The sequence below is a fragment of the Astyanax mexicanus genome, chromosome 19 (assembly GCF_023375975.1).
Source record: "Astyanax mexicanus isolate ESR-SI-001 chromosome 19, AstMex3_surface, whole genome shotgun sequence".
Classification (NCBI taxonomy): Eukaryota; Metazoa; Chordata; class Actinopteri; order Characiformes; family Acestrorhamphidae; genus Astyanax; species Astyanax mexicanus.
Genome location: NC_064426.1, coordinates 37,528,335 through 37,552,906, shown reverse-complemented (window position 1 = coordinate 37,552,906; position 24,572 = coordinate 37,528,335). Strand labels below are relative to the sequence as shown.

At 39.5% G+C, this 24,572-nt stretch overlaps 1 protein-coding gene across 1 annotated transcript in view; it reads right to left on the bottom strand.

The window, feature by feature from the left end:
- The window catches only part of usp43b (ubiquitin specific peptidase 43b), a 152,815-nt gene that overhangs the window by 114,250 nt on the left and 13,993 nt on the right, over positions 1–24,572 (bottom strand). The window contains exon 2 of the mRNA XM_022665042.2: positions 21,458–21,607. Coding sequence (XP_022520763.2) covers positions 21,458–21,607 — 150 coding nt within the window. The remainder of the gene's footprint in view (positions 1–21,457; positions 21,608–24,572) is intronic.

Sequence of the window (24,572 nt, the reverse complement as noted above, 5' to 3'; positions counted from 1 at the left end):
AAATGATTCTGCACCCAGGAACGATTCTGGGCTCGTCTTGGGGACGAGAGGAACTTTTCTCCAAGCTGTGGACTGATTATGCAATTCCATTTGTCTCTTTTTTTTTCTAAGTGAATAGTTGCTGTTTGCTATTGTTTTTCTATTTTACTCGGATAAAACCACTCATACAGGGAGGAACAGCAGCAGGAGCTCCTTAAGTAAAGTGCTGTTCTCATTTTTTAAGGCATTTTTCTGGGCTCGTCTGGGAGACGAGAGGAACTTTTCGTCAAGCTGTGGATTGATTGTTCAATTTTATTTGTCACTTTTCTGAATGAATAATTGCTGCTTACTGTAGTTTTTCTATTTTACTCGCTAAAAAACACTTCTACTGTTAGGAACATAAGCAGGAGCTCCTCAGATAAAGTGCTGTTCTCATTTTTTAAGGCATTTTGTTATTAGCTGTTTGCTATTGTTTTTTCAATTTTATTTGGATAAAAAGAACTCATACAGTGAGGAACAGCAGCAGGAGCTCCTTAAGTAAAGTTCTGTTCTCATTTTTCAGACAGGATGGAGTGTTTGACTATACAGAGCTGAACTACTATTACTGCAGTATATTAGCTTGTTATGCTAAATGGCTAGCCTTAGCTAGTAAGCTGTATCTGCTCCTTTGGCGATACTGTTCTACACAGCGATCCATAGCCAATCTAGTGGTATGGTGGTATATGGCAATTATTATTTCCCTCCCAGGACACTGTTTGAACCGGTATACCACCCTCCACTAGTCTGGGCCGAATCCAAATATTGTTTAATACATTATCTATACATGCTGTGGTGCATGCCCACTCCAATGAAACAAATGTGAAACCATTGGCTGTATAAAACAAGGATGTCATGGCAAACATTTTGGTTAAATTTCTACAGATTATAATGGAACTGAACCATGAACTCAGTCATTGCTCACAGGAGTGTATGTTCTTCCGCAGTACGAGGCAGTGTGTAGGATAGAGTGCTCTATAGTGTTTAATTAGGCGGTTACACTGAGTGATTCAGTTACATCCCACAGGCTTCCTCCTCAAAGCCTTTAATTAAATTTAAGAGCCTGGGAGGTCAGGGAACTTTGGGAGCGCTGATCCTGAGCCTGTCAACTGAACCCTTAAAGCAAGAAAAACTGGAGAAGGGTTTACTTTCTACTGACTGTTTAACGAGCAGGAAATCACTTACTAAACTGAGTGGAATTCAGGTTAATACTCATATTACACTGTACCATCGTGATAATTCTGTAGAATCTAGTACATCTCAAAAAATTAGAACATCATTGTGAGGTCTAGTGAAGATATAGTGAGGTTTTCACAATCCGTGATGGTTCGGAGAGACATGTCATCTGCTGGTGTTGGTCCACTGTGTTTTATTATCAAGTCTAAAGTCAGTGCAGTTTTGTTTCCCCCAAAAAAACTTACAGCACTTCATGCTTTCCTCTGCTACTGACAACTTTTATGGAGATGTGGATTTCATTTTCCAGCAGGACTTGGCACACTGCCCACACTGACAAAAGTACCAATCGGTCTCAAGTAATATTCAAATTTTCTGAGACACTGATTTTTGGGTTTTCATTGGCTGTGCGCCATAATCATCAACAATAAAAGAAATAAACACTTAAAATAGATCATTCTGTGTGTAACACATCTCTATAATATACATATTACATTTTTAACTGAATTACTGAAATAAAGTTCAATAATATTCTTTACAATAATGTTATAATTCTTTGAGATGCACTAGTATCTAGAAATACATTGGAATTATTGTATCTGCCCAAATAACAAACATGAACACTGAACACATTTTTTTTTACAAGTTTTCATCTATGTTGTCACTTTTTTCACTATTGCAGCGGTGCCGTGTAAAGACTAAGCTCACACAGGGACTTAGGTCTGTCATCAACTGAGTGAGTAATACAGCTCAGAAAAAATGTTAACTTGCTTTAAGCAGAGAGATTAAAAGTTAAAATGCTCCTCAGCCAGTATGCGTATATTATGTTCAGTTCCGTCAGCAGCTCACCTGATTTACCACATTTAGCTATTTACCAAACCAGAGAACTAGATATAACTCTGTTAAACTCAGATGAGGAGGAGAGATTAGGAGATATTTTTTTTAAGGAAAACAGGGCTGTAAAAGCTCTGCTTTTTGTAAAATTGCTGTTTGTATTTATTGTAATGCTAAGTTAGTGTTTTACTGAGCTAATAAACACACTTACTGCACAGATAAGAAGCTTTTTTCTTTACTTCTCACAGGTGTCTAAAACGTTTGCACAGTACTGTATACAGCTGAATATGTTACGGAAATGATCCTGCAGTAGTCCGTATCTTGCTGCAGGGAATAGACTTGCTCTTTCCTGTCAGTCACTTGCACTCACCATTCACTGATCATGCCACACAATGGCTGCCAAGCACAAAGACCAGCTCCAAACAACTGATCCTCTGTCTGGTTTCTAGTCCACTCTGTGGCAGCACTGGTACTTTGCAAGCCTGTCGTTCACCCCCCTCACCACCCCCCAACCCGAACCCGAACACACAGCGAGCGCTGGCACAGGCTGTACTCAGCCCTGACTCACTCGCTACTGACTCATCTTCCCATCTGTATCAAAACACTCAGCTAAGATCATCCCATTAATGCCTCATTCTGCTCGATTCATAAATCTGTGCGGGATGACTCTGTGTGCCTGGGGCTGGGTATTGTGTTAAATCAATACATTTGCAATACCAAAAATTAAAAGACCACTTCAGTTTCTGAATCAGTTTCCCTGATTTTGCTATTTACAGGTTTATGTTTGCGTAACATTAACATTGTTGTTATATTCTATAAACTACAGACAACATTTCTCCCAAATTCAAAATAAAATTATTGTCATTTAGAGCATTTAATTGCAAAAAAAAAGAGAAATGGCTGAAAAAAACAGAGAGTTTAAAAATCATTGGGTGGAATAATTGGGTGGAATAACTCTGTTTTTTAATCACAGTTTTTATGCACCTTGGCATCATGTTCTCCTCCACCAGTCTTACACACTGCTTTTGGATAACTTCAATCCTTTACTCCTGGTGCAAAAATTCAAGCATATCAGTTTGGTTTGATGGCTTGTGATCATCCATCTTCCTCTTGATTATATATTAATATTCCAGAGATTTTTAAATTTGGTAAAATCAAAGAAACTCTGTAACAGCACCGTGTGAAGTCTAAGCTCACACAGAGACTTTGGTCTGTGATTAAGTGAGTGAGTAATCCAGCTCAAAAAAACAGCATTTACTAACTTTAAGCCTTAAGAGTGGTGGCTGCTGCTGTAACAAAAGTTCAAAAAAACAATAATTATTCTCACAAATTAGTATTTCTTTCATTTATCATTTTTTACGGCAATATTGCAAATGAGGGTCACCCTTAATGTTTTTCTGAGTGAAAATAAAGGTTGATTGATTGACTGATTGATTGATTAATAATATTTGGTTGAACCGCCTTTATCTTTGATTGCAGCACACATTCACTGTGGCATAGTTTCAATAAGCTTCTGCAATGTTACAACATTTATTTCAATCCAGTGTTGCATTAATTTAAATTTTCACCAAGATCTTGCAGCAGCATTGATGATGTTAGAGTCTGACCGCTGCACAAAGCAGCTCTTCTCCATCCAGCACATCCCAAAGATTCTCAATGAGGTTAAGATCTGGACTCTGTGTTGAACTCTCTCTCAATCCATGTGTGAAAGCCCCATGAATCCTGACATTGTCTTATCTTGGAATATGGCCGTGATCATCAGGGAAGAAAAAATCCGTTGAGGGAATAACCTGGTCTATATTCAGTATATTCAGGTAGTCAGCTGACCTCATTCTTTCAGCACATACTGTTGCTGAACCTAAACCTGCAGACCAACTGCAGCATCAACCAACCCCACATCATTTACTTACTTACATCCAGGTGGAGGCTTGAGTTTAGTCTGTTGCCATTTGCAGCTTCTTTTCTATTGGCTTCTATCACAATCTATTTGCATATTGGGTGTGTCCAACAGTTTCTGACTAACACTCACCATCAGTGTGTAGTGATTCCCCCTGAGCTACCTTACAAATAAATCAACCTCCCCTTTAATTGTAATAACTTGATGTTTTTATTTATGCTAACTTAAGTTTTCATTCCTCATTACTTAAAAAAAATTGAGTAAACCAGCTGTCTTATAAAAGTAAAATAAACTCAACTTATCTGTATAACAAAAACAAAAAGTTAAATCAACTTCCCCTTTAGTTGTAATAAATTGATATTCTAAGTTATGCTAACTTAAGTTTTCTTTACCCATTACTTAACTTTTTTAAGGCAACCGGTTTCCTCAAATTATTTAAGTAAATTCCACACAGTCTGGTTTAACTATCCCCCAATTTTATTTTGGCAGTAAGAGTAAATGCTGGTATAAACTGTACCTGAAAATATCTCCCTCTCTCCCTCCAGAGAGAATCACTGACATGGCTGTGGGCCAATGCAAAAAAAGAGAGAGAGAGAGAGAGAGAAAGCAAGAGACAGATAGAGAAAGCAAGGCGGAGAAAGAAGCTCACAGTTCTCCGTGGAGAAGAGTTCCTGGCAGCCTTTCAGAACCAAAACACTGAATGACATTTACTCCCTTTCAATTCTCCCTGTTGACGCTCGGTGCCGGATATGAATGTGCTGAAATGAATAATATTCACTCATAAACCCATTTGCTTCTGAGCGGCACCTGTGGCGGAATGGAGAGAAATTGGCTGGAATGAAAGGCAGGTCTCGGAGACACAGCGGAGAGATGTAGCTTCACTGATCTGTTCAGGGTGAGACCACCACTGCTAATCGGAAACGATACCAAAACTGCTCACACTCGCTGACTAAAAAGAAAAATAGCTCTTCTGTTTAAAAAGCTATTATCAACTATGTAGGATGAGTTTCCTTATACTTCACACAATACAGAGTACTGTTTATTTAGTGAGCTCGTGTAGTGCCAAATTCACATCACAAAACAGAATGAGTATCAAGGATTAGTCTACAGTTACAGTAGATACAACAATCACTAGTGTAAGTAGTGTTGCAAGTAGGACGATATATCATCCCAGAAATTATTGTGATAAACGTTATTATTTTCATTTTAGGACCATTTAAACACCACTGGCATAATAAGTGGAGTTTTATAACGTAAATTTGGGAGTTTGATCCACGCCCTTACTCCTTCCAACCTATATAAACCGTCACTTCCTCAATCATCTTCCTCTCTACCAGCGTGTCGAACAACTTTGCACCCACCTCCTCCCCATCTTCCTCCTTACTTTATTTTCTCCCCTTCTCTTCCCGTATCTCTTTGTGAACTCCTGCCCAATCATCTGAGTTCCCCCACCTTCTCTTTTCCCTTCTCTTTCAGTCAAGTGTGTGGGGAAATACTAGCAAATAATGGAATAGCATTAGGGCTGCAACTAATGATTATTTTGATAGTCAACTTATCTGATGATTATTTTTTCAATTAGTCAATTAGTCAATTAGTCAACGACTATTTCTGCCATGTCCTCTATCTTTAAAAAGGACAGAAACAGCTGAACATGACATTTAAAAGCATTCAAATTTCTTGATGTTGTTTACACATGGATAGTACTGATATTTAGTGATTAAATATGTAATCTGTATCGTTTGGACACTTTTGGTGACATAAACTGAGCTAAGTATAAACTGTGTGAGTGATACATTTACCCATCTCCCATTGCACTTCTGTCCCCAGCACTTTGTGTAATGTGGTACTGTTGTAAATGAACAATTAGTCGATATGAAATTTATAGTCAATACATTTAAATAAACAACATTGTTGATTATATAAACTAATTGTTGCAGCATTCCAGAGTTTAAACGTAACATTTAAAGGTAACATTTTTAAAATTATATAGTTTTTTCTTCACCTACTGCAGTCTGTCCACAGTTATTGAAGCACCAATTGGTATCTGTGAACAACAAACAAGGCAGGCAATATCAAAATTATCAATGTAATTGTAATGTAATATCAATTATCCTGACAGGCCTAGTTGCAAGATGCAGGAGCCTGCAAAGTTGAGGGGCGTATTTCATAACAACACTGGTTCTTTTTCTTCTTCTATAGTTTGACTAATGACAAAAGGCTGCATATCTTCTTGTAATCAGTTTGAAACCATTTTAATCATCTAAGAAGGTGTTTTCACACATAAAACAAACATAAACCAACCCTATTTTAGTGATCTACAGCACACCAGTCAATTGTGTATCGTGCAGCTGGATTTAGGGCGTGTCTTTGGTATCTTGAGGTCAAACAAAATACACCTTGCACGACTCTAAACGCACAAAAGGCATGACCTAATTCTCTTAATTAATCATGGGTGTGTTTTGGGTGTAATGTGAAATAAAGTGTGCCAGTTGTCATTCCCTTTAAGAGCCAGGTGAGCTCTGACTTTGGCACATTGGTACCTTAAAAGAGAACTCCGGTGTAAAATGGACTTTTTGTGTAGTAAAACATGATAAAAAGTACTTACCTTAGACTCCAGATAGCATAGCAGCCGAAGGAGCTGAAGCTAGCATTATAGGATGTGAACAGTGTTTTTAATAAGCTTCTTGTGCACTTTTTAAGTTATTAATGCATCGTTTTAAATGTCAGGGCTCTCCGGATTCTAGAAAGGAGGTGTGGAGCTACTACTACTTTGAGCTGAAAAATGGTGGAAAAAGTAATTTATCAGGGCAAATTCTGCCCCGTGTCACCCAGTCTGAAGAGTGTTTGGACAAACTGTTAAAATCATGTTTTACTACAACAAAAGTTAATTTTACACCAGAGTTATAGTTGCATGGCTCTTGCATGGCTAGGATAGGATTGTGCGGCTGATTGTTGACTGTTGTCAGGGTTTTAATCAGTCAGTGGAGCACGGGTGTGTTTTCCACCCCCAAGAAAGATACATGCCAGATATTTACCTGAACACACCTCACTTCCAGACCATCACACCCATCAGTGTAGATTTATTCCTAAAATCCAATGTTTTTTTTAATGCCACAAAGCGTAAAAATAGACTGTTGATAGAGCCCTATGTCTACAGCAGTGGCTCCTGTCCATGTCTCCAGTATGAATAAAGTGGAGGTACAGGGGCACAGCCGAGTGTATCTGAGAACAGGGTGATGAAGTAAGTCAGAGTCTGGGTGTTGACCCCCTCTGTCTGCAGCAGGAGGATGGTAATGTATTATAGCTCTGGGTGGTGTGTAAACGTGTGTGTGTGTGTGTGCTGCAGACGCTGTGAGTTGAATTGTGTCTGCGGCTGTGGTGCACACTTCCCTGCAGACCGCTGATGAATTAGAAAGGTCCTTTTCAAGAACAAAGCTCCGGGCAGCAGAGGACGAGGCGGCTGACATTAAATGTCCATGACTACAGTTGCTCGCCCGACTGAGCACACAGACATACACACAAGCACGTCCACACCAGAACACACACACACACTTACACATATACAGGCAACCTCAGACACTGATATTTATACAACTCTGGAAAAAAAAAATCTGAATCGGTTTCTCTGATTTAGTTCTATTTATAGGTTTATGTTTGAGTAAAATGCATCTTGGCATCATGTTCTCCTCCACCAGTCTTACACACTGCTTTTGGATAACTTTATGCTGCTTTACTCCTGGTGCAAAAATTCAAGCAGTTCAGCTTGGTTTCATGGCTTGTGATCATCCATCTTCCTTGATTATATTCCAGAGGTTTTTAATTTGGTAAAATCAAAGAAACTCATCATTTTTAAGTGTTCTTTTGATTTTTTTCCAGAGCTGTATTTACACCAAGTTTGAACACAACTTCCACTGTAATGTCTGCCCCTCCCCCGCCCAAGATGCAGGTTTTTTTTTTTTCTGGAGCGGTTAGCTTGTGGTGAGAATGTGATCTGCTCTGGATCCGACCCAGCTATCAAATATACTTCTTTTTAATTGAACTAAACTGCTGATAAGCTGCAGTTTAATCTGATATATTAGCCAGATAATATACTGCTATGAATAAACACTGTCTCTGCTGCTCCATGCTGTTTACACACTAAGAGCGCAGCATGTGCAGCGTTCACTGCTCACAGCCACGACACTCTCAATCTTCTCACTATATTTACTTTCTTACTCCCGTGCCAGACAGCTCTGACCAATCAGAGGAGACAATGTACTCGTGATGTATTGGTGCGCATTTTGGTGCATTTTGGTTTATGCCTGTGTGAAACCAAACCAAACAGAGGGAGAAATGCTCCAAATAAACAAACTCATTATCTGATCCGAACCAGAGAAACTTTCACAACTACAGGTGTGAAAACGCTCTTTTATACTCAGCTAATTAAGCTCTAATTCAGAAATCTTTACAACCAAACTGTAAAAAAAAGTTTATTCTATCCAATTTGTCATGCATTCTTTATTCCAGCGCCCCATGTTGGCTTTATCTCTTTATCTCCCCTCAAACATACAAGTATATAATAGTATTTTAATTGACATCACTAATATAAATATAATTGCATTTTACATTTCTTGCATTCATTCTTTTATTTACATTAAAATATCCATAAAAACTTGCATCTTTAAAGCACTTCTCCGTGTCTTCATGAGGGAGAGTCACCTGAAATAGTTTTCTCAGCGTCTTGAAAGAGTTTCTGAACAATAGTTGTCGCTTTTTCTTGACGTTGTGAAGCTCCAGCTCATCTCAAATCACTATCACTTTTTTATTGTTTACTACATAATTCCATATGTGTCCCTCAATTGTTTTCATGTCTTTAACATTAATCTACAACCTGCGAATAGAATATCGTAGATTCTGTAAAATAATTCTTGGTATTTGCTTTTTTAGGAGTCTTTATGCTTTTAGTAACACGTATGCCTTCGAAGTTTCATAGAAAATTAATAATCAGTTATAACACATGCATAGAAAGGGCAACAATGACCTGTTGTTTGCCAAATAGTGAACACACAGCCATCTATATTGTTGTTCTTTCTAATTATGTGTTAAAACTGATTATTAATGCTTTTTAAGGCATTTACAACCAAACCAAAAAGTAACCATTATTAACTAGTTGTAAACCATTTATAAACCCTTTATAAAGGTATTCTTATTTTAAAGTGGTACCGAAAATTGTGATACTCAAAATATTGCAGAATCACAGTATTGTGATATCATCAATATCGTAGGCAATAATATCGCAATAATATCGCAATAATAGCGTATTATGAAATGTTTTGTGATTTCCACCCCTACTGGTGACATTTGACTACATTTGTCCATGAAAATAAAAGCGATTCTGGCAGAAATCACTTCCCCATTTAATTTTAGGAGTTTTTCTGTTTCATAATTACAATTCACTCATGCATAAGAACAAGCTCGATGAAGAAATGCTGGGTTTGGTGTGGAAGAGCTGGTGTGGGAGGCCTGCACAGAACCCTGACCCTGTCTAACAGCTCTGGGATCAAGTGGAATGCTGGCTGCACTCCAAACCTTATCGCTCAACATCAGTGCCTGATCTCATTAATGCTCCTGTGCATGAAAGTGATTGTAGAGAGAAGGAAATCCCCATAGTCATGTTCCAAAATCTCTTTAGAGCTCGAGCTAAATCGTTGCAGAGGAGTGGAGGCTGTTATAGTAGAAAAACGGGGGACCGACTGCATACTGATGGTTATGGTTTTACAGTGACATGTACAACAAAAATACACAGTAAAATAGGCAGTTTTGTAAATTGGTTAAAATCACAATGTTAGCTTTTTTAAACTCCATTTAAGAGTTATCCTATCAGCCCTCAGTATTAAATGATCTACAGAGTTGGTATTCTTTATCAAAGTTAAGAAATCATGGGCAGCATGGCCAGCAGATAAGCACTGCCACTATGATCAGGAGGTCGTTGGTTCGAATCCTGTTCATGCAGCTTGCCATCGACTACCGGAGCTACCCAGATAAAGCACAATTGGCTTTGCTCTACCCCTCCCCCCCTTGCACTTCTCAGGCAGCAGCAGCCTGTCACTCACACAGACACAGAGACAGCGCTGTGTATCTACTTTTTTTGTGCCAGGAATCAAAACATTTCAACACGACGTGTTTGATTTAATTGCGATGGCGATGCTTAAATGATATATATTGTGGCCCTAGATGAGAGTTAACTTGTGCTTGTGCTAGAGTCTTTTGTACACTGTAGTGAATAGGATCATCTGTTACCTGGGACTCTTAACTATTTAAGAGTTCATTTAACACTTTAAATTGTACTGTTTACCTACATGTTCAAGTGTTCATATACTACTTCTAACCATATAGTATCTGTACATTTTGGACACTATGGAAATAATGCTTTATATGGTCAATTTAAAGACCCTAAGACTTAATAATCCCTCCGGTTCAGGACCGGAGTCCTCTCTTCTCCTGATGGGTGGCTCCAAAGTCACAGGAAGTTATTTACATCATACAGGGTCTTACAAATCAAAGAGGAAGAGGAAATACACAGACACAATAGGCTTGTACTCTGGTCTCAGAGAACCAAACAATACACAAACGTCTGCGGGAACAGGAAGCTGTCACTCTTGTTTTCTATAATTTTCTATATTTGTCCCAATAGAGTAAAAAAGGTCACAGTGAGGACAATTTAAAAACAAACACAACAATAGCCAATATTCACCCTACGTACGTTGGACAAAGACAGAATCTGACCTCTGTGAAAGTATAACAGTGACGCAGTGAAACAGTTACTGTGAACTGTTATTCAGTTCCTCCTCACCTGAGTACTGATTCCATTCACCTGTTTCCAGTTATTTCTGGTTGTATAGACACTGATTCTGTTAGTCTTGATATTTGTAAAGTGTGGCCAACATATATCTTTTTGTATAATCTTATCTTCGTGTTTTGCTTTTCCGTCTTGGCCATTTTGGTAAATTAATTCTTTTCGGCAGTGTGCCAAGTCCTGCTGGAAAATGAAATCTGCATCTCCATAAAAGTTGTCAGTAGCAGAGGGAAGCGTGAAGTGCTGTAAGATGATAATATTTAGACTTGATAATAAAACACAGTGGATCAACACCAGCAGATGACATGTCTCTCCAAACCATCACTGATCATCAGTAAATTTTACATTTCATTTGGAAATCAAGGGAGCAGAGAGAGAAAATTCTCATTTTCTGAAAGACTGATTTTTGTGGATTTTATTGGCTGTAAACCATAATTATCAACAATAAAATGATAAATAAACTCTTACAATAGATCACTCTGTGGTGTAACATCTATATAATACATACATTTCATATTTTGAACTGAATGACTGAAATAAAGTAACTTTACAATGTGAGCATGTGGATGTGAGTGTATATATATAGAAAATCTCTGCAGTCATCCTGAAGTTAATTCTCTCTGGACTCAATTCTATTTCTCAAACCCAAGCAATCTCCTTGGCCTGACTGCGCTCCGAACTTTAGTCTGCAGTTCCCAGTATGGGTGTCATTAGTGGGAGATGAAACTCTGAGATAGCCACATGTCACTTCCCAACTGATCCACTCAGATCTTCTAATGTCAGACGGCTACCTATCTGCTGCAGCGTTGGGCAGGGCTGTATCACACCGCTACAGAAGGGAGGGAATGGCTGTGAGTCTCCAGTGATCTTACACACTGCAGGACACGAGACGCTAGCAGTGATTTATCAGCAGATTGCGATGTGATCTGAGCAGCCGGTGAAAAGATTGGACAGAATAAAACAACATGTCTATACTGCTGAAACTATTCCGGAACCTGCTCTGATTACTGCACTGCTCAATCTCACACCACCAATTGCTTTTTCACTGTCTCAAACTGAGCCAAGCTTTCCTGGGTGGCAGTGGAGTTTCTCACCTCCTTCTCTCTCTCTCTCACTCTCTCTATCTCTCTCTCTCTCTCTCTCTCTCTACATCTCTCTCTTTCTCTCTTTCTGGGTGTGTTCCAATTGTTTACTAATCACTAATACTATGTATGAATTACAGATAAAAGTGTGAAAGATGGGGCTCCGAGTGGTTTATACTGTTTATGCAGCTTGCCATCAGCTGCCAGAGCCCTGAGAGAGCACAATTGGCCTTGCTCTCTTTGGGTGGGTACATGGCGCTCTTTCCCCTCATCACTCCTTAGGTGATGTTGATCAGCACAAGACGTCTGTGAGCTGATGTATCAGAACCGAGTTGCTACGCTTTCCTCTGTGATGCTACTCGGCAATGCTGCATCAGCAGCAGTTCAAAAAGGGGTGGAGTCGGACTTCACATGTATCGGAGGAGGCATGTGCTGGTCTTCACCCTCCTGGTCTTGGGGCATCACTCTCTCGTTCTTTCTGTTTTTCTTGCTGTCTCATTCCCCTATTTTTCTGTCTCTTTCTCACACCCTGTTGCTCTCTCTCTCTCTTTCTGTCTGTATTGCCCTCTGTCTTTCACTCCCCCTTGCTCCCCCTTGTCTCTCTCTCTCTCGCCCTCTTGCGCTCTCTCTATCTCTCTCTCTCTCTTTCATCCTACTCTCACCCTCTTGCTCTTCCTACTCTCCCTCTCTCTTTCTGTTACTCTCACACACCCTGTTGCTCTCTCTTTCTGTCTGTCTTGCCCTTTCTCTCACTCCTCTTTTTTTCTGTCTCTCTCTCGCCCTTTCTTTCTCTTTCATCCTACTCTCTCACCCTCTGGCTCCATCTCTCCTGCTCTCTCTTACCCCCTCTCTCTCTCTCTCTCTCTGTATATCTCTTGTCCTCTGCGTGTTTCTATCTCTCTCCCTCGCTTTCACCCTCTCTCACTCTTTCCCCTTCTATCTCTCTCTGTATGTCTCTCTCTCTCTCTCTCTCTCTCTCTCTCTCTATCTCTCTCTTTCTCTCTCTTTTTCATCCTACTCTTTCACCCCCTTGCTCTCTCGTTCTCTCTTTCTGTCACTCTTACACACCCTGTTGCTCTCTCTCTTTCTGTCTGTCTTGCCCTCTCTCACTCCTCCGTTTTTCTGTCCCTCTCTCGCCCAATCTCTCTCTTTCACTCTGGTCTCTCACCCTCTAGCTCTCTCTTATCCTATCTCTCTCTCTCTCTCTCTCTCTCTCTCTCTCTCTCTCTCTCCCTCGTCCTCTCTCTCTTTCTCTCTCTCTCTGTATGTCTCTCGCCCCCCTCTCTCTCTCTCTCTCTCTCTCCCTCGTCCTCTCTCTCTTTCTCTCTCTCTGTATGTCTCTCGCCCCCCTCTCTCTCTCTCTCTCTCTCTCTCTCTATCCCTCTCTCTCTCTCTCTCTCTGAGTGAATGTGTGAACAGGCTCCTCTTTCTTCCTCCTGATCACAAAGGCCTGCTTTCATTCCGTTAAGAGATGGCTTCACACCAGCTCTGTTTCCAGAGTGATGCCTCGTAAACAAACCGGACGGAATGCCAGAGCGAGTGGTGCTGGGACTCAGGGGGGGGGGGGGGGTTGTGAGTGTGTGTGGAGGGGGTCCAGGTTCGCATGTTAAAAAGCATGCACTTGTCAACCTCCTTTATAAGGGCTCAGACTGAGAAAACCAAAAATACCTTGAGTCAATTACATCATATGAGTCAATTACATTATTTGATATAGTTTGCCACAAGTAATATCTCAATGTATTATTATTTATAACGTTATGAAGCATTATAATTATTAATGTTTAATAGCGTGTTAACTAGCGGTCTGTCGTGGTAAATAGGCATATCAGTACAGAAAAGTACCTTCAGAATCCCATTGTCCTTTAGGCATTGTCTATGCATCATGACAATGCAAAACCACCTGCTGCACACATTACATGACTTCATGTAAAAAGGGTATGGGTACTGAACTGGGTACGGGTATAGAATTTCCCCTATCATTTACAGTCTTTTCCCAGTTAAATGATCCAGTTCATGCTGAAAGCAATTACAGAAGCAGAAGCAGTAGTATCAGGGGTAGGGACTGGGGCTGGGGCATCCCTCTCTCTGCAGTTTGCAGTGGCGTGCTCTGAATGGTGAACTTCAGAAGCAGGGTGGCACTGGCACGGGGGTTTAGAGCCCTGCTGGGTGGCAGAGCGGCAGACGGAGCAAAACAACAGCATTATCAGCTCTACAGCCCCTCTACTCACAACACACACAGTGAACTGAGCAATCACAGACTGGATACCTGGATAGAAGTGTTAATTCTTTTATTAAAATAATGTTTTTTTAAGCTTAGCCCCATCATATTTTATCTCAGGCTTATTTGCGTAAAAGTGACAGAGCCCTTAAATGGCTTGTGTACTTAGCTTAACTCTATCTCTATTGTGATTGAAAAATTTGCATGTAAAATTGCATGTTATTTTAATTAGATTTTTTAAAGCTCACCTTCCGCGAAAATCCGATTTTTCTTGTTTTTTGTGGAATACAGTAGGTCTCTCCGAGTTGAATGTGTACACCTGCACATTAAACTGTTTTGCAGCCCACATTGTCTGCAGGAGCTAAGCAAAGAAATCCCCCCTCCCCCCCTCCGAAAAACGGGTGAATTTTGAATTATCTTTCTGCCTACGTAGGCAGAAACTCACAGACCAGCCCACCTTGGCTCGAGAAACTCCCAGAGGCGGAGCTGAAGCGACGCAACATCACCGCTCATCAGTTAGGAGGTGGGAGGCAGTGAGCGGCAGAGCGGCGGAGGGGCGTCGCAGTGCTCCTAGCCAATCAGAGGAGAGATATTTGCATGCTGTTTGCATGTATGAATATTCATGAGCAAAGCTGGAATCCGGTCATTTTGGACACACCCCTAAAACAGTCCATTAAAAAAGAGCTATACAGAGACACCTGAGCACTTTTTTTTTACAAAAACGGCTCACATGTCATTCATTCATACTAGAGACCACAACTAGACATTTTAAAATGAAAGAAAAAACGACGGAAGGTGAGCTTTAAATATGACTCGAATAGGGGTGTGCCATCTCGCATCATACACAATAATATCACCAACATTTTTAAATATTGTAAACTATATTATACCCTCAAATATGGTGCCATATCACCCACCTCTAGTTATCATATCAGGGTACTTCTTTTATTTTACTGTTTTAGCAAAAGAAAAATTCACACTGTTCCCATTTCCCATTATATATCTACTAGAGACAGATTATATCTGTCCAGTATCACTTTTTTTTACCTTAATCCTTGATATATGGAGATATATATTTGGAGTGCTTTATTATTATTAGTATCATGACATTCTGAATCATTTACTTCTGTTACAAATCTGATACAATTATTGTATAATTTTTCAAATCTTAGTTAGGGATATGGCAGAGGTCAGCAATTAAGTTTGGCCATGGGCCAGATATTTTCCAAGCCATTACGTGGCGGGCCACAATTTTTTTTTTTTTTTTGAAAATGAAATGTAATGTGATAAAGTGCTACAGACTAGTAGCTCTCCAGCCCAGAGGGTTGTTGAACCCAATTGCAGAACAGTTGATCTCAAAGCAGGTAAAACCAAGAAGAAAGTAAAAAATAAATAAATAAACACACTGCTCCTCATGTAAAATACTTATACCCAATACCCTATCGCTGCCCCAGCTAGTGAATTGGGACACAGCTGGGAAAAAAACGGCCTTAAAAGGAGATAGGGAGCCCAAGAACGGGTGGAAACTAAAGTCACTGAATGAAATAAAGTCATTCATTATAGTTCAAACAACCTCATGAGCCAGATGTTTTTAATGCTTGCAGGCCATATCTGCCTGCGTGTAATAATAGAATGTAATTTTCATTTTGTTGCAGTAGTGTATTATTGAAATAAGTTTCATTAATTTAACGTTTATCATATTGTATCGTGACATATTTAAAAAATACCATTGAAATATCTTGATATTATTTTAGGGCCATATCGCCCAGTCCTAGGTTCTAATAATTGGTTGAGTTTGACACTCCAGCTATTTAAAATAATTATATAAATCAGTAGAAATGTAAACTTTCCGTCCTTGCCATGAACCACACAACCACACCACCACAAAAAGAATGCTAAAAAAACAATACAACAATAACGGACATTGTCCTTGACCTTTCAGCCAGTGAACCTCATGTCCAGTTGTTACAGCAGCGGCTCAGACTCACTACTGTATGTGAGACGCTGAGGGAGGGCCTTCACAGATTCTCCTCCACAGTCTACAGACTCTCTATTCACTAGACAGTCATGTGCTGGGCTGCAGGGGGGTCCGGTTCTGAGGACACGTCTCCGCACCGGCAGGGAAGCATTAACAGCGCTGAATAAAAGGCAGAATAAAGAGCGGAAGAGAGGAAGGACGAAAGCCGAGCGGCGGGGATTCTCCTGCGTGAGCAAATCCCATTAGAAGGTACAGTGCTGTGGGAGTGCTGGGATAATTCCTGTGGTACCAAGCGCTGCCCTATCAGCCCACATGTTTTCATGCTGATAAAAACGAGATGCATGGAAACAGTGGCGTCTGCGCAGACTCCCCTGCACGGCTCGCTCGGCGCGGGGCTGGCTGCACATTAGAGACAACTGTCACAAAAGATTTTCCTGCATGAGCAAAGTCCTCCACGTTCACTTTCTGTGTGTGTGTGTGTGTGTGTGTGTGTGTGTGCTCATGTTCGAGAATTTCCAGCCCTGACTGAACCAAAACAATTAGGCTAAGTATGACGGGGGGCTCTTTCTGTATTTGTGTTTATATATAGAGCTTTGATATTTCACCAGAAGAAAGCCTGAACTTTTAACCTACTCACTAGTGACGGGCAAAATGACACAAAAAAACGCATGATCAGGAGATCGCCAGTTCGAATCCTATTCATTTAGCTTGCCATGAACTGCCGGAGCCCTGAAAGAGCACAATTGGTCTTGCTCTCTCTAGGTGGGTACAGTAGATGGCGCTCTTTCCCCTCATCACTCTTAGGGTGATGTTGATCAGCACAAGGCTGCGTCTGTGAGCTGATGTATCAGAACCTAGTCGCTGCACTTTCCTCCGAGCGCGCTGTGATGTGACTCAGCAATTCTGCATTAGAAGCAGTTCAAAAAGAGGTGGTGGCTGACTTTAGTCAGAGCACTAACAATATGCAATCTTTTTAAAAAAAGAAATGTACACAATATTCCCTGAAACAAAGTCAAAAAAGGGGTTCCTATCAAGATATTTTAAGTTTTTAATCAAATTGCCCAACTTTAGCGAGTACTGTATTGTTTGCTCTATAAGGCGCACTTAATTTTTTTCCAAAAATCATCAGTGCATCTAATAATTTGGTGGGCCTTATGTATAAATGTATTTTATGTATTCTGCCAGTCAGATATTAAGAAGCAGTAAAGTCACTTCAATGAAGTACAGCGCTATACTGGAATTTCTGTTTAGTTCTCCAGCAGCATTAGCATTAGGCGCTAGCTCTTTTGCCGTTCAGAGGTGAGTTTTTCGGACTGTAGTTTGTGTGTTTATCATATTTACTCACCCAAATAAACAGTTATCAGGAGAGAAATCTGTGCAGATTAACATCCAGCGAAAAGAAAATGTTTTAGAATTACAGTTTTGTTTACTTAGCTTTGAGCCCTGCGGAATTAGAAGGAAACCCCTGTTCCTTACTTGTGTCGCACAATGCGTCTAATAATCCGGTGCGCCTTACGTATGAAAACAGACCAGGAATTAGATTTTAATGATAGTACACATTATAATCCAGTGCGCCTTATAGACAGAAAAATATGGTAGGTTAATAGTCAAGAAACTGTGAATAATCACTGAATTGATAAAAACAAGATCAATCCAGTGGGAATCCCTGTCAAAAGTTTCTACAGCCAGCCCAGTCAAAAACACGGGCCAGATAAAATGTTTCATTCAATTTTAAGTTTGAAACTAAGCTAAAACGTTTTTTTTTTGGGATTAATTGGGTCCTTAAAATGCCAAATGGCCAGAATCATTTTTAAATGTTGTAAAAAAACTACTGTCCCCATATGAGGGCAATGGTTTTTGCAAAAACGACCTCCAACTACTTTTAAATAGCTAGGAAACATAAAAAATGTACACCAAGCAAAAGTCTGGGTCTCAGGAGGTTAGGGATCACATAATTTACAAGAAAATCCATGCAATTTTCAGCAAGACAATGCAAAACCATAAACCCATTGGTTGTGGAAGAAGAGGTGTTTGGGTTCTGGACTGGATTAAAACACACCTATAAAAAAAGGAGATGCTTAAAGTTCTCCAGCTTGTTTTTTTAGGGAGGAGTGGTCTGATGGACTTGAGGGGATGTTTAGACCTGTATCTAGGCCACATACTTTCTCTGGTGATAAAAGGCAGGAAGTTGGAAAGATTCCATCACAGGACTGAAAGAGCTGCATGATGTCTTTTCATAAGCGGACACCTGTCATACCACCCATAGCACACTCTCGCGCCTGAATAACAGCGCACTTACACGGCTCTCTGCAGTGTGCATCCACATTCTCTATATATAGAGGAAACATCAGGCCTACAGAAGCCAAGAACACAGAGCAGGACGAGTCGATTATTGACATTATTGCTGAAAATATGTAAAATATACAGCTCTGGAAAAAAAATAAGCGATCAATTAAAAATTATGAGTTTATTTGAAAACCTCTGGAATATAATCAAGTGGAAGATGGATGATCACAAGCCATCAAACCAAACTGAACTGCTTGAATTTTTGCACCAGGAGTAAAGCAGCATAAAGTTATCCAAAAGCAGTGTGTAAGACTGGTGGAGGAGAACATGATGCCAAGATGCATGAAAACTGTGATTAAAAACCAGGGTTATTCCACCAAATATTGATTTCTGAACTCTTAAAACTTTATGAATATGAAATTGTTTTCTTTGCATTATTTGAGGTCTGAAAGCTCTGCATCTTTTTTGTTATTTCAGCCACTTCTCTTTATTTTCTGCAAATAAATGCTCTAATGTCACGTCTGGTGCTGTAGGCACTCCTGATCCTTCCACACTGAGCTCCAACGGAGGTTTACAGCCTAACAACTACACTACCCAGAACGCACCACACGCTGACATCACGCACACACCTACGCACGTGACACCTCACCTGCTTCCGCCAGGAAGCCCGGAGTATTGATTACCCCAGGGTATTTGAGGACGCTTCACGAACTCTTGGGTGCCGCGTATTGTTGGTTCTACCTTATTACAAAGCGTTACTGATTACTTGTCTCTGATATGTCGTGTATGACCTTGCCTTTTGTTTTTCTCGACGCTGATTTTTGGATTTTCTCTGATTGTGGATTTTTCTGTGTATGACCTGGACTGTTTCACGTTCGTTTATTGGATTATCTCTGATGCTGTCTTCCTCGTGCTTGAACTCTGGACTGGTTCCCACTCATGGTATGGTTATTCCTACGTTGCTTCTGTTTGCTGGTGCTCTAAGTGTTTTTGTACGACTACCCGTTTCTCTGCCCTGTGTTTCAATAAATAACCCATTTTACTGTATCCGCGAGTGTCTGTATTCTGTGCACACCATGACATCTAAATATTTTTATTTGGAATTTGGGAGAAATGTTGTCCGTAGTTTATAGAATAAAACAATGTTTTAAAAACATTTTACTCAAACATAAACCTATAAATTGCAAAATCAGAGAAACTGAAGTGGTCTCTTATTTTTTTTCCAGAGCTGTATGTAGGATACCAATAGTGCTTAAATAATACAGAAAGTGTTAAAAATCCTCTTTAAATAGATTAATTGGATACAAATTACTGTACTATGCATGATGGTGTGTCTGAACAGCAGTTTTTACGAATCTACCACTATTAAAATATGTTTTCTGCATGTTAAGACATTGTAATAAATATTGCATATCATGAAAATATTGAGATATAATAATTTTACCAGATTATTGTTCATGCTGATTTCCATGAAATCCCTTCGCTGAGTCACACAATAGCTTTGAGTTATAAAAGTGTAAGGAGTGTACCTGTATGAGTGATCATTAATAATAAATTGGTTGAATTATTAAGTAATAATGACTAAATATCAGCATCAGCCCTCAATTCCTGTAGAGTTACACCCACATGAACCTGACCTCTGCTTGAGGCAATCCCAGATAACTCCACCCTAACTGAACAGCTACATCTACTACTCCTTCTGAGTGAGGTTCTGATATCCCAGTGAACGCAGGGTGAGGGAAAAAGCATGCCTTTAATAATACATCAAATTCTCCCAAACAGAGCAGATGAAAGAACTATCCAGGGGGTAATAATGCTGGGCCATAGCCATCAGCAAAGCCTAAAGGTACAGAGAGAAAAACAGAGAGACGGAGGGATAGAGAGAACGCTAATCCACCCTTCTTTTCCCTTTTCTCCCTCTCTCACACTCACACACAGACGCTCACACATCAATATCTATTCAAATATGTACACTTTATGACACCACCCGCACTCACCAGGATGATTACACATTTATGATTGTTTGTGAGACGGAATAACAGCAGAGTTCTTGAGTAACAGTAGAAAACAGTTACAGAATGAGCTCATTTAATGTTTCAAATGATTAATTTGTCAAATGATTTTTAGCTAAACACCCGAAACAGTACTTAATTTAACTGGGACTTTTGGCTAGTATTTCTGAGTAAGTTAAAGCGTATAATCTCCGTTTTTATTAGGAAGACGATGCGTATGCGCTCCTGAGAGAGGGTGCTTTTCATGGCGGGGGTGCTGAATTTAGCACATCGTGCTCCAGCTCGATTTAACCAAACTGTGCTTAGTGAGTATACACCCTTAAACGATGCATAAGAAGCGCATGAATATACAGAAGACTGTTGTGCAAGATAGGTGCAAGATAGCGATGAACACTGCGACACACTTTGCATATCTGATATCCATTTAATTAAACTCAATTTCATGATTTTGTTCGTACAGCTTTGAAAAGAAAATAAGAGACCACTTAAAAATGATGAGTTTCTTTGATTTTGCCAAATTGAAAACCTCTGGAATATAATCAAGCGGAAGATGGATGATCACAAGCCATCAAACCACCAAACTGAACTGCTTGAATTTTTGCACCAGAAGTAAAGGCATAAAGTTATCCAAAAGCAGTGTGTAAGACTGGTGGAGGAGAACATGATGCCAAGATGCACAAAAACTGTGATTAAAAACCAGGGTTATTCCACTAAATATTCATGTCTGAACTCTTAAACTTTATGAATATGAACTTGTTTTCTTTGCATTATTTGAGGTCTGAAAGCTCTGCATCTTTTTTGTTCTTTCAGTCATTTCTCATTTTTTGCAAATAAATGCAAAATAGATTTAAAAGTTAAATCTGAGAAACTGATTCAGAAACTGGTCTCTTAATTTGAGTGTGGTTTGGTTGTATGATCTCCTTCCAAACCTTACTATATCAAATCTATATAAAAACTCCAGTGCCCAATGTCCTATTAATACTGTTTTGCCATCTCTGGACAGAATAACGGCTGCAGTGCTGTTATTAGACCAGCAGGGTGTGCTTTAAAGAGTGGAAACTCATTTTCAATCTTCACGTGAGGTACAAACGTTTGTGCAGTTTATCAAATCGGTGAACCCCTCTCACCTTGCTCCTGTTGTTTCCACAGGTGGACGAGGAAGACGAGGAAGATGAGTTGACGTCCTCGTGTATCCGGTCCAGCAGCCACAGCAGGAACTCCAGAGCGTCATGCTGGGAATTCCCTCTGAACTGCGCTCCGTACTTGGACACGATCATCTGAAATGGAGAAGACGAGACATGGGAGATCCTGCTAATGAGACTGCTTCTGAAAATGATAAATAACAGCATAAAATAACAAGCCCACTCATGCTGGAGAGCAGCGCTTATCAAACGACAGCTTCATAAATAAAACATTCACTCAGCGTGTGTCCATTTAGCTGGTCTGCTCGCTGCCCATTGAGTCTGGAATAAAAGTGGTGTTTAGAAATGATCCGCAGACTGACAGCTTGTTAGCTTGCGTCGGGATGCGAGCGGGACCAGCTGGAGGATGTAAATTGCATTCTGCTGCAGAGCTGAATGATGTTTACTCACTGCTGATCGAGCCTTCGCTGGCAAAGGAAGTGCACAATCACTGCCACGCAACTGCAGCAGCTTTACACTGTTCCTCACAAGTCTGTGACCAAAAACATCAAATCATACCAAGCAGATCAGAACTGACAGACATCAACAAACAAATCACCACAGAGCATCTTCTTTATCTATCTCTATCTCTGTGATATGAAATTATGATCAGAGATCTATTCTAACCATTTTCTAAAAACACGAACAGCCTGTGATCTTCAAAATACAAGCTGTTAAAGGCCTACTGAGAACCAATCGGAATAAACCAGATTTTTTTTTATTATGGTTTTGATTGTATGTAGTGATGCATAAATACCATTTTTTTCCAACCAAGTACTGAAAATTTGAACTTGAATCAACACAGTATTGTAACTTAGTACTTAAATCATCAACACAGTACTGGAAATTAGTACTGGAATCATCAACATCAACAACTGTGGCAGACAGCCAATCAAAAGCTGTGCACCTCAGTCCAGCACAGTTTTATGCAAATATTTCCTGTTACAGCTAAATTCTCGTTTTAATCCCAGAAAAATGCTCTTATTTACCTTTTAAAAGGCCACTTAAATGCTCGATTAGAGGAGTGATTATTCTTGTTTTGAGTAATTGGCTGACTCTAAAGCACTGACTCAGCTCTCGGCCGGTCCGGGTCTCTGACGCAAGACAGTGCGAGGGTGGGGGCGGGGCTGATCATTGTTTAATATTGCAATATATATTGTCAAGAAAAAAAAATTTCAATGTCAAATTTTTACAATATCGTGCAGCCCTAGTGCAATGCAACAGTTAATTGCTTAATTTAACTTTTTTTTTGTCACAAAGTAAGAAATCATGCTAGCTAAAAAATTTAGATAAGTTTTACTCTATAGGCGTATGTTAATTTTCCCAGTGTCAATATGTGATGCGAGGACTACATCAGCAAATCGGATGAGACTCAGGGAAAAAACAAGAAGTAAATATGAGGGGGGGTGTTTGAGGGAGCTTTTTTACTAGTGTATTTTATTGTTTGTGGACATTTTGTGTTGGATGTATGAACTCTTTGGGCCCTATTTTAGCGATCTATAGTGTATCGGTCTATTGTGCATCATGCAGCTGGATTTAGGGTGTGTTGGTGTTTGAGTCTCTACTAAAGAGCACACACGCATTTGTAGACAAGCTGAGATCAATATTTCAGGATTTTTATACAAATATGTAATTTTTGTAATTTTAATAAACACTGTCCAGGCTAATTTAATTTAATTTACAATAGGACTAAATGGAAAAGTCAGAAAATCGATAACGGCAAAATTGCAAAAAAGTATGCTGGAAAGGTTTCGTCAATAAACAATGAATTAAACATGTGTCATCCGATGGCACTAAAAATTCATTAACCATAATTAATTAATGAATCACATACAGTAATAGCCAAAAGTTTAGACACACCTCTTCTTCTTTGATGTTTTCTTTTGTCTTCCTTTCTTTTTACATCGTTAAAAACTGAATTTGAGTTCAGATCTGCAGACTCTTGGTATTTTAATCTCAGGGTCTTCATGAGGGAGAGTCACCTGGAATAGTTTTCTCAGCATCTTGAAGGAAGGAGTTTCTGGAGGTGCTGAACAATAGTTGCTGCTTTTCCTTCAGGCTGTGAAGCTCCAGCTCATTCCAATTAAATCACCTCAAATCACCTTAATCTCAGTTCATCAGGTTTAGATCAGGGGATTAATTTGGAGGATAAACACTTTTTTACTGTTTACTACATAATTCCATATGTCTCCCTATGGTTAGTTGTTTTTATGTATTTAATATTAATCAATAATGTAGAAAACTAATTAAACTAAGAAATAAAAAAAATATTGAATGAGATGGTGTGTCCAAATGTCTGACTGGTACTATAATTATTGACTGGCTAATAAAATGACTATTCATTTTCACACATAAACCTAAACAATCTTCACAAGTGGACTTTAGGATGAAAAAGGAAAAAAACTGTGAGATTTAATAGATGCCATCATTCACACATCATTCAAAAACTAGGCTCCTGGAATGAGCAATTACTAGGTAGTTGGGAAGTGGAGATAATATTGCATAAATCTCCATTTTAATACTGACTGACACAAAGAGTAATTATGCTCGTATTAACCACATGAACTTCAGTGAGCAGCTGGAAGGAAATGACAGATTATAAAACAGGACTGCAGGCCGAGATAACTTAATAATCCTAAATATCAGTGGTGATGGAGTAAAAAAAAAAAGCGGTGTATACTTTAGAGCCCTCATCAAAAGTAGGTAAGCCTGTCGTCGTAATGATGTACTCAATAGGCCGTAACAGCCCCTGGTATTTCATCTTCAAAGGAGTTATCTGAGCGAACAACGTTCATTCAAGGTGAATGCTGCATCTACAGAGAGATCGTTAATTATGAAGAAATAACAGAGCACTGATTCACTTCTCAAGAAAAAACAGAGATGATTATAAGACTCATCTGCTAAAAAACAAATAGATACTGAGCTTTAACACGGCTTTCTACACCTTTCTACACTTTTCATAGATCAGACAAGTCTTTACCCTTCTTACAAAGATCACTTCCCCATTAAAAAGACTCTCAGATGCTACTTTTAGGTAGTGTACCTCCTGGTGAGAGATCGT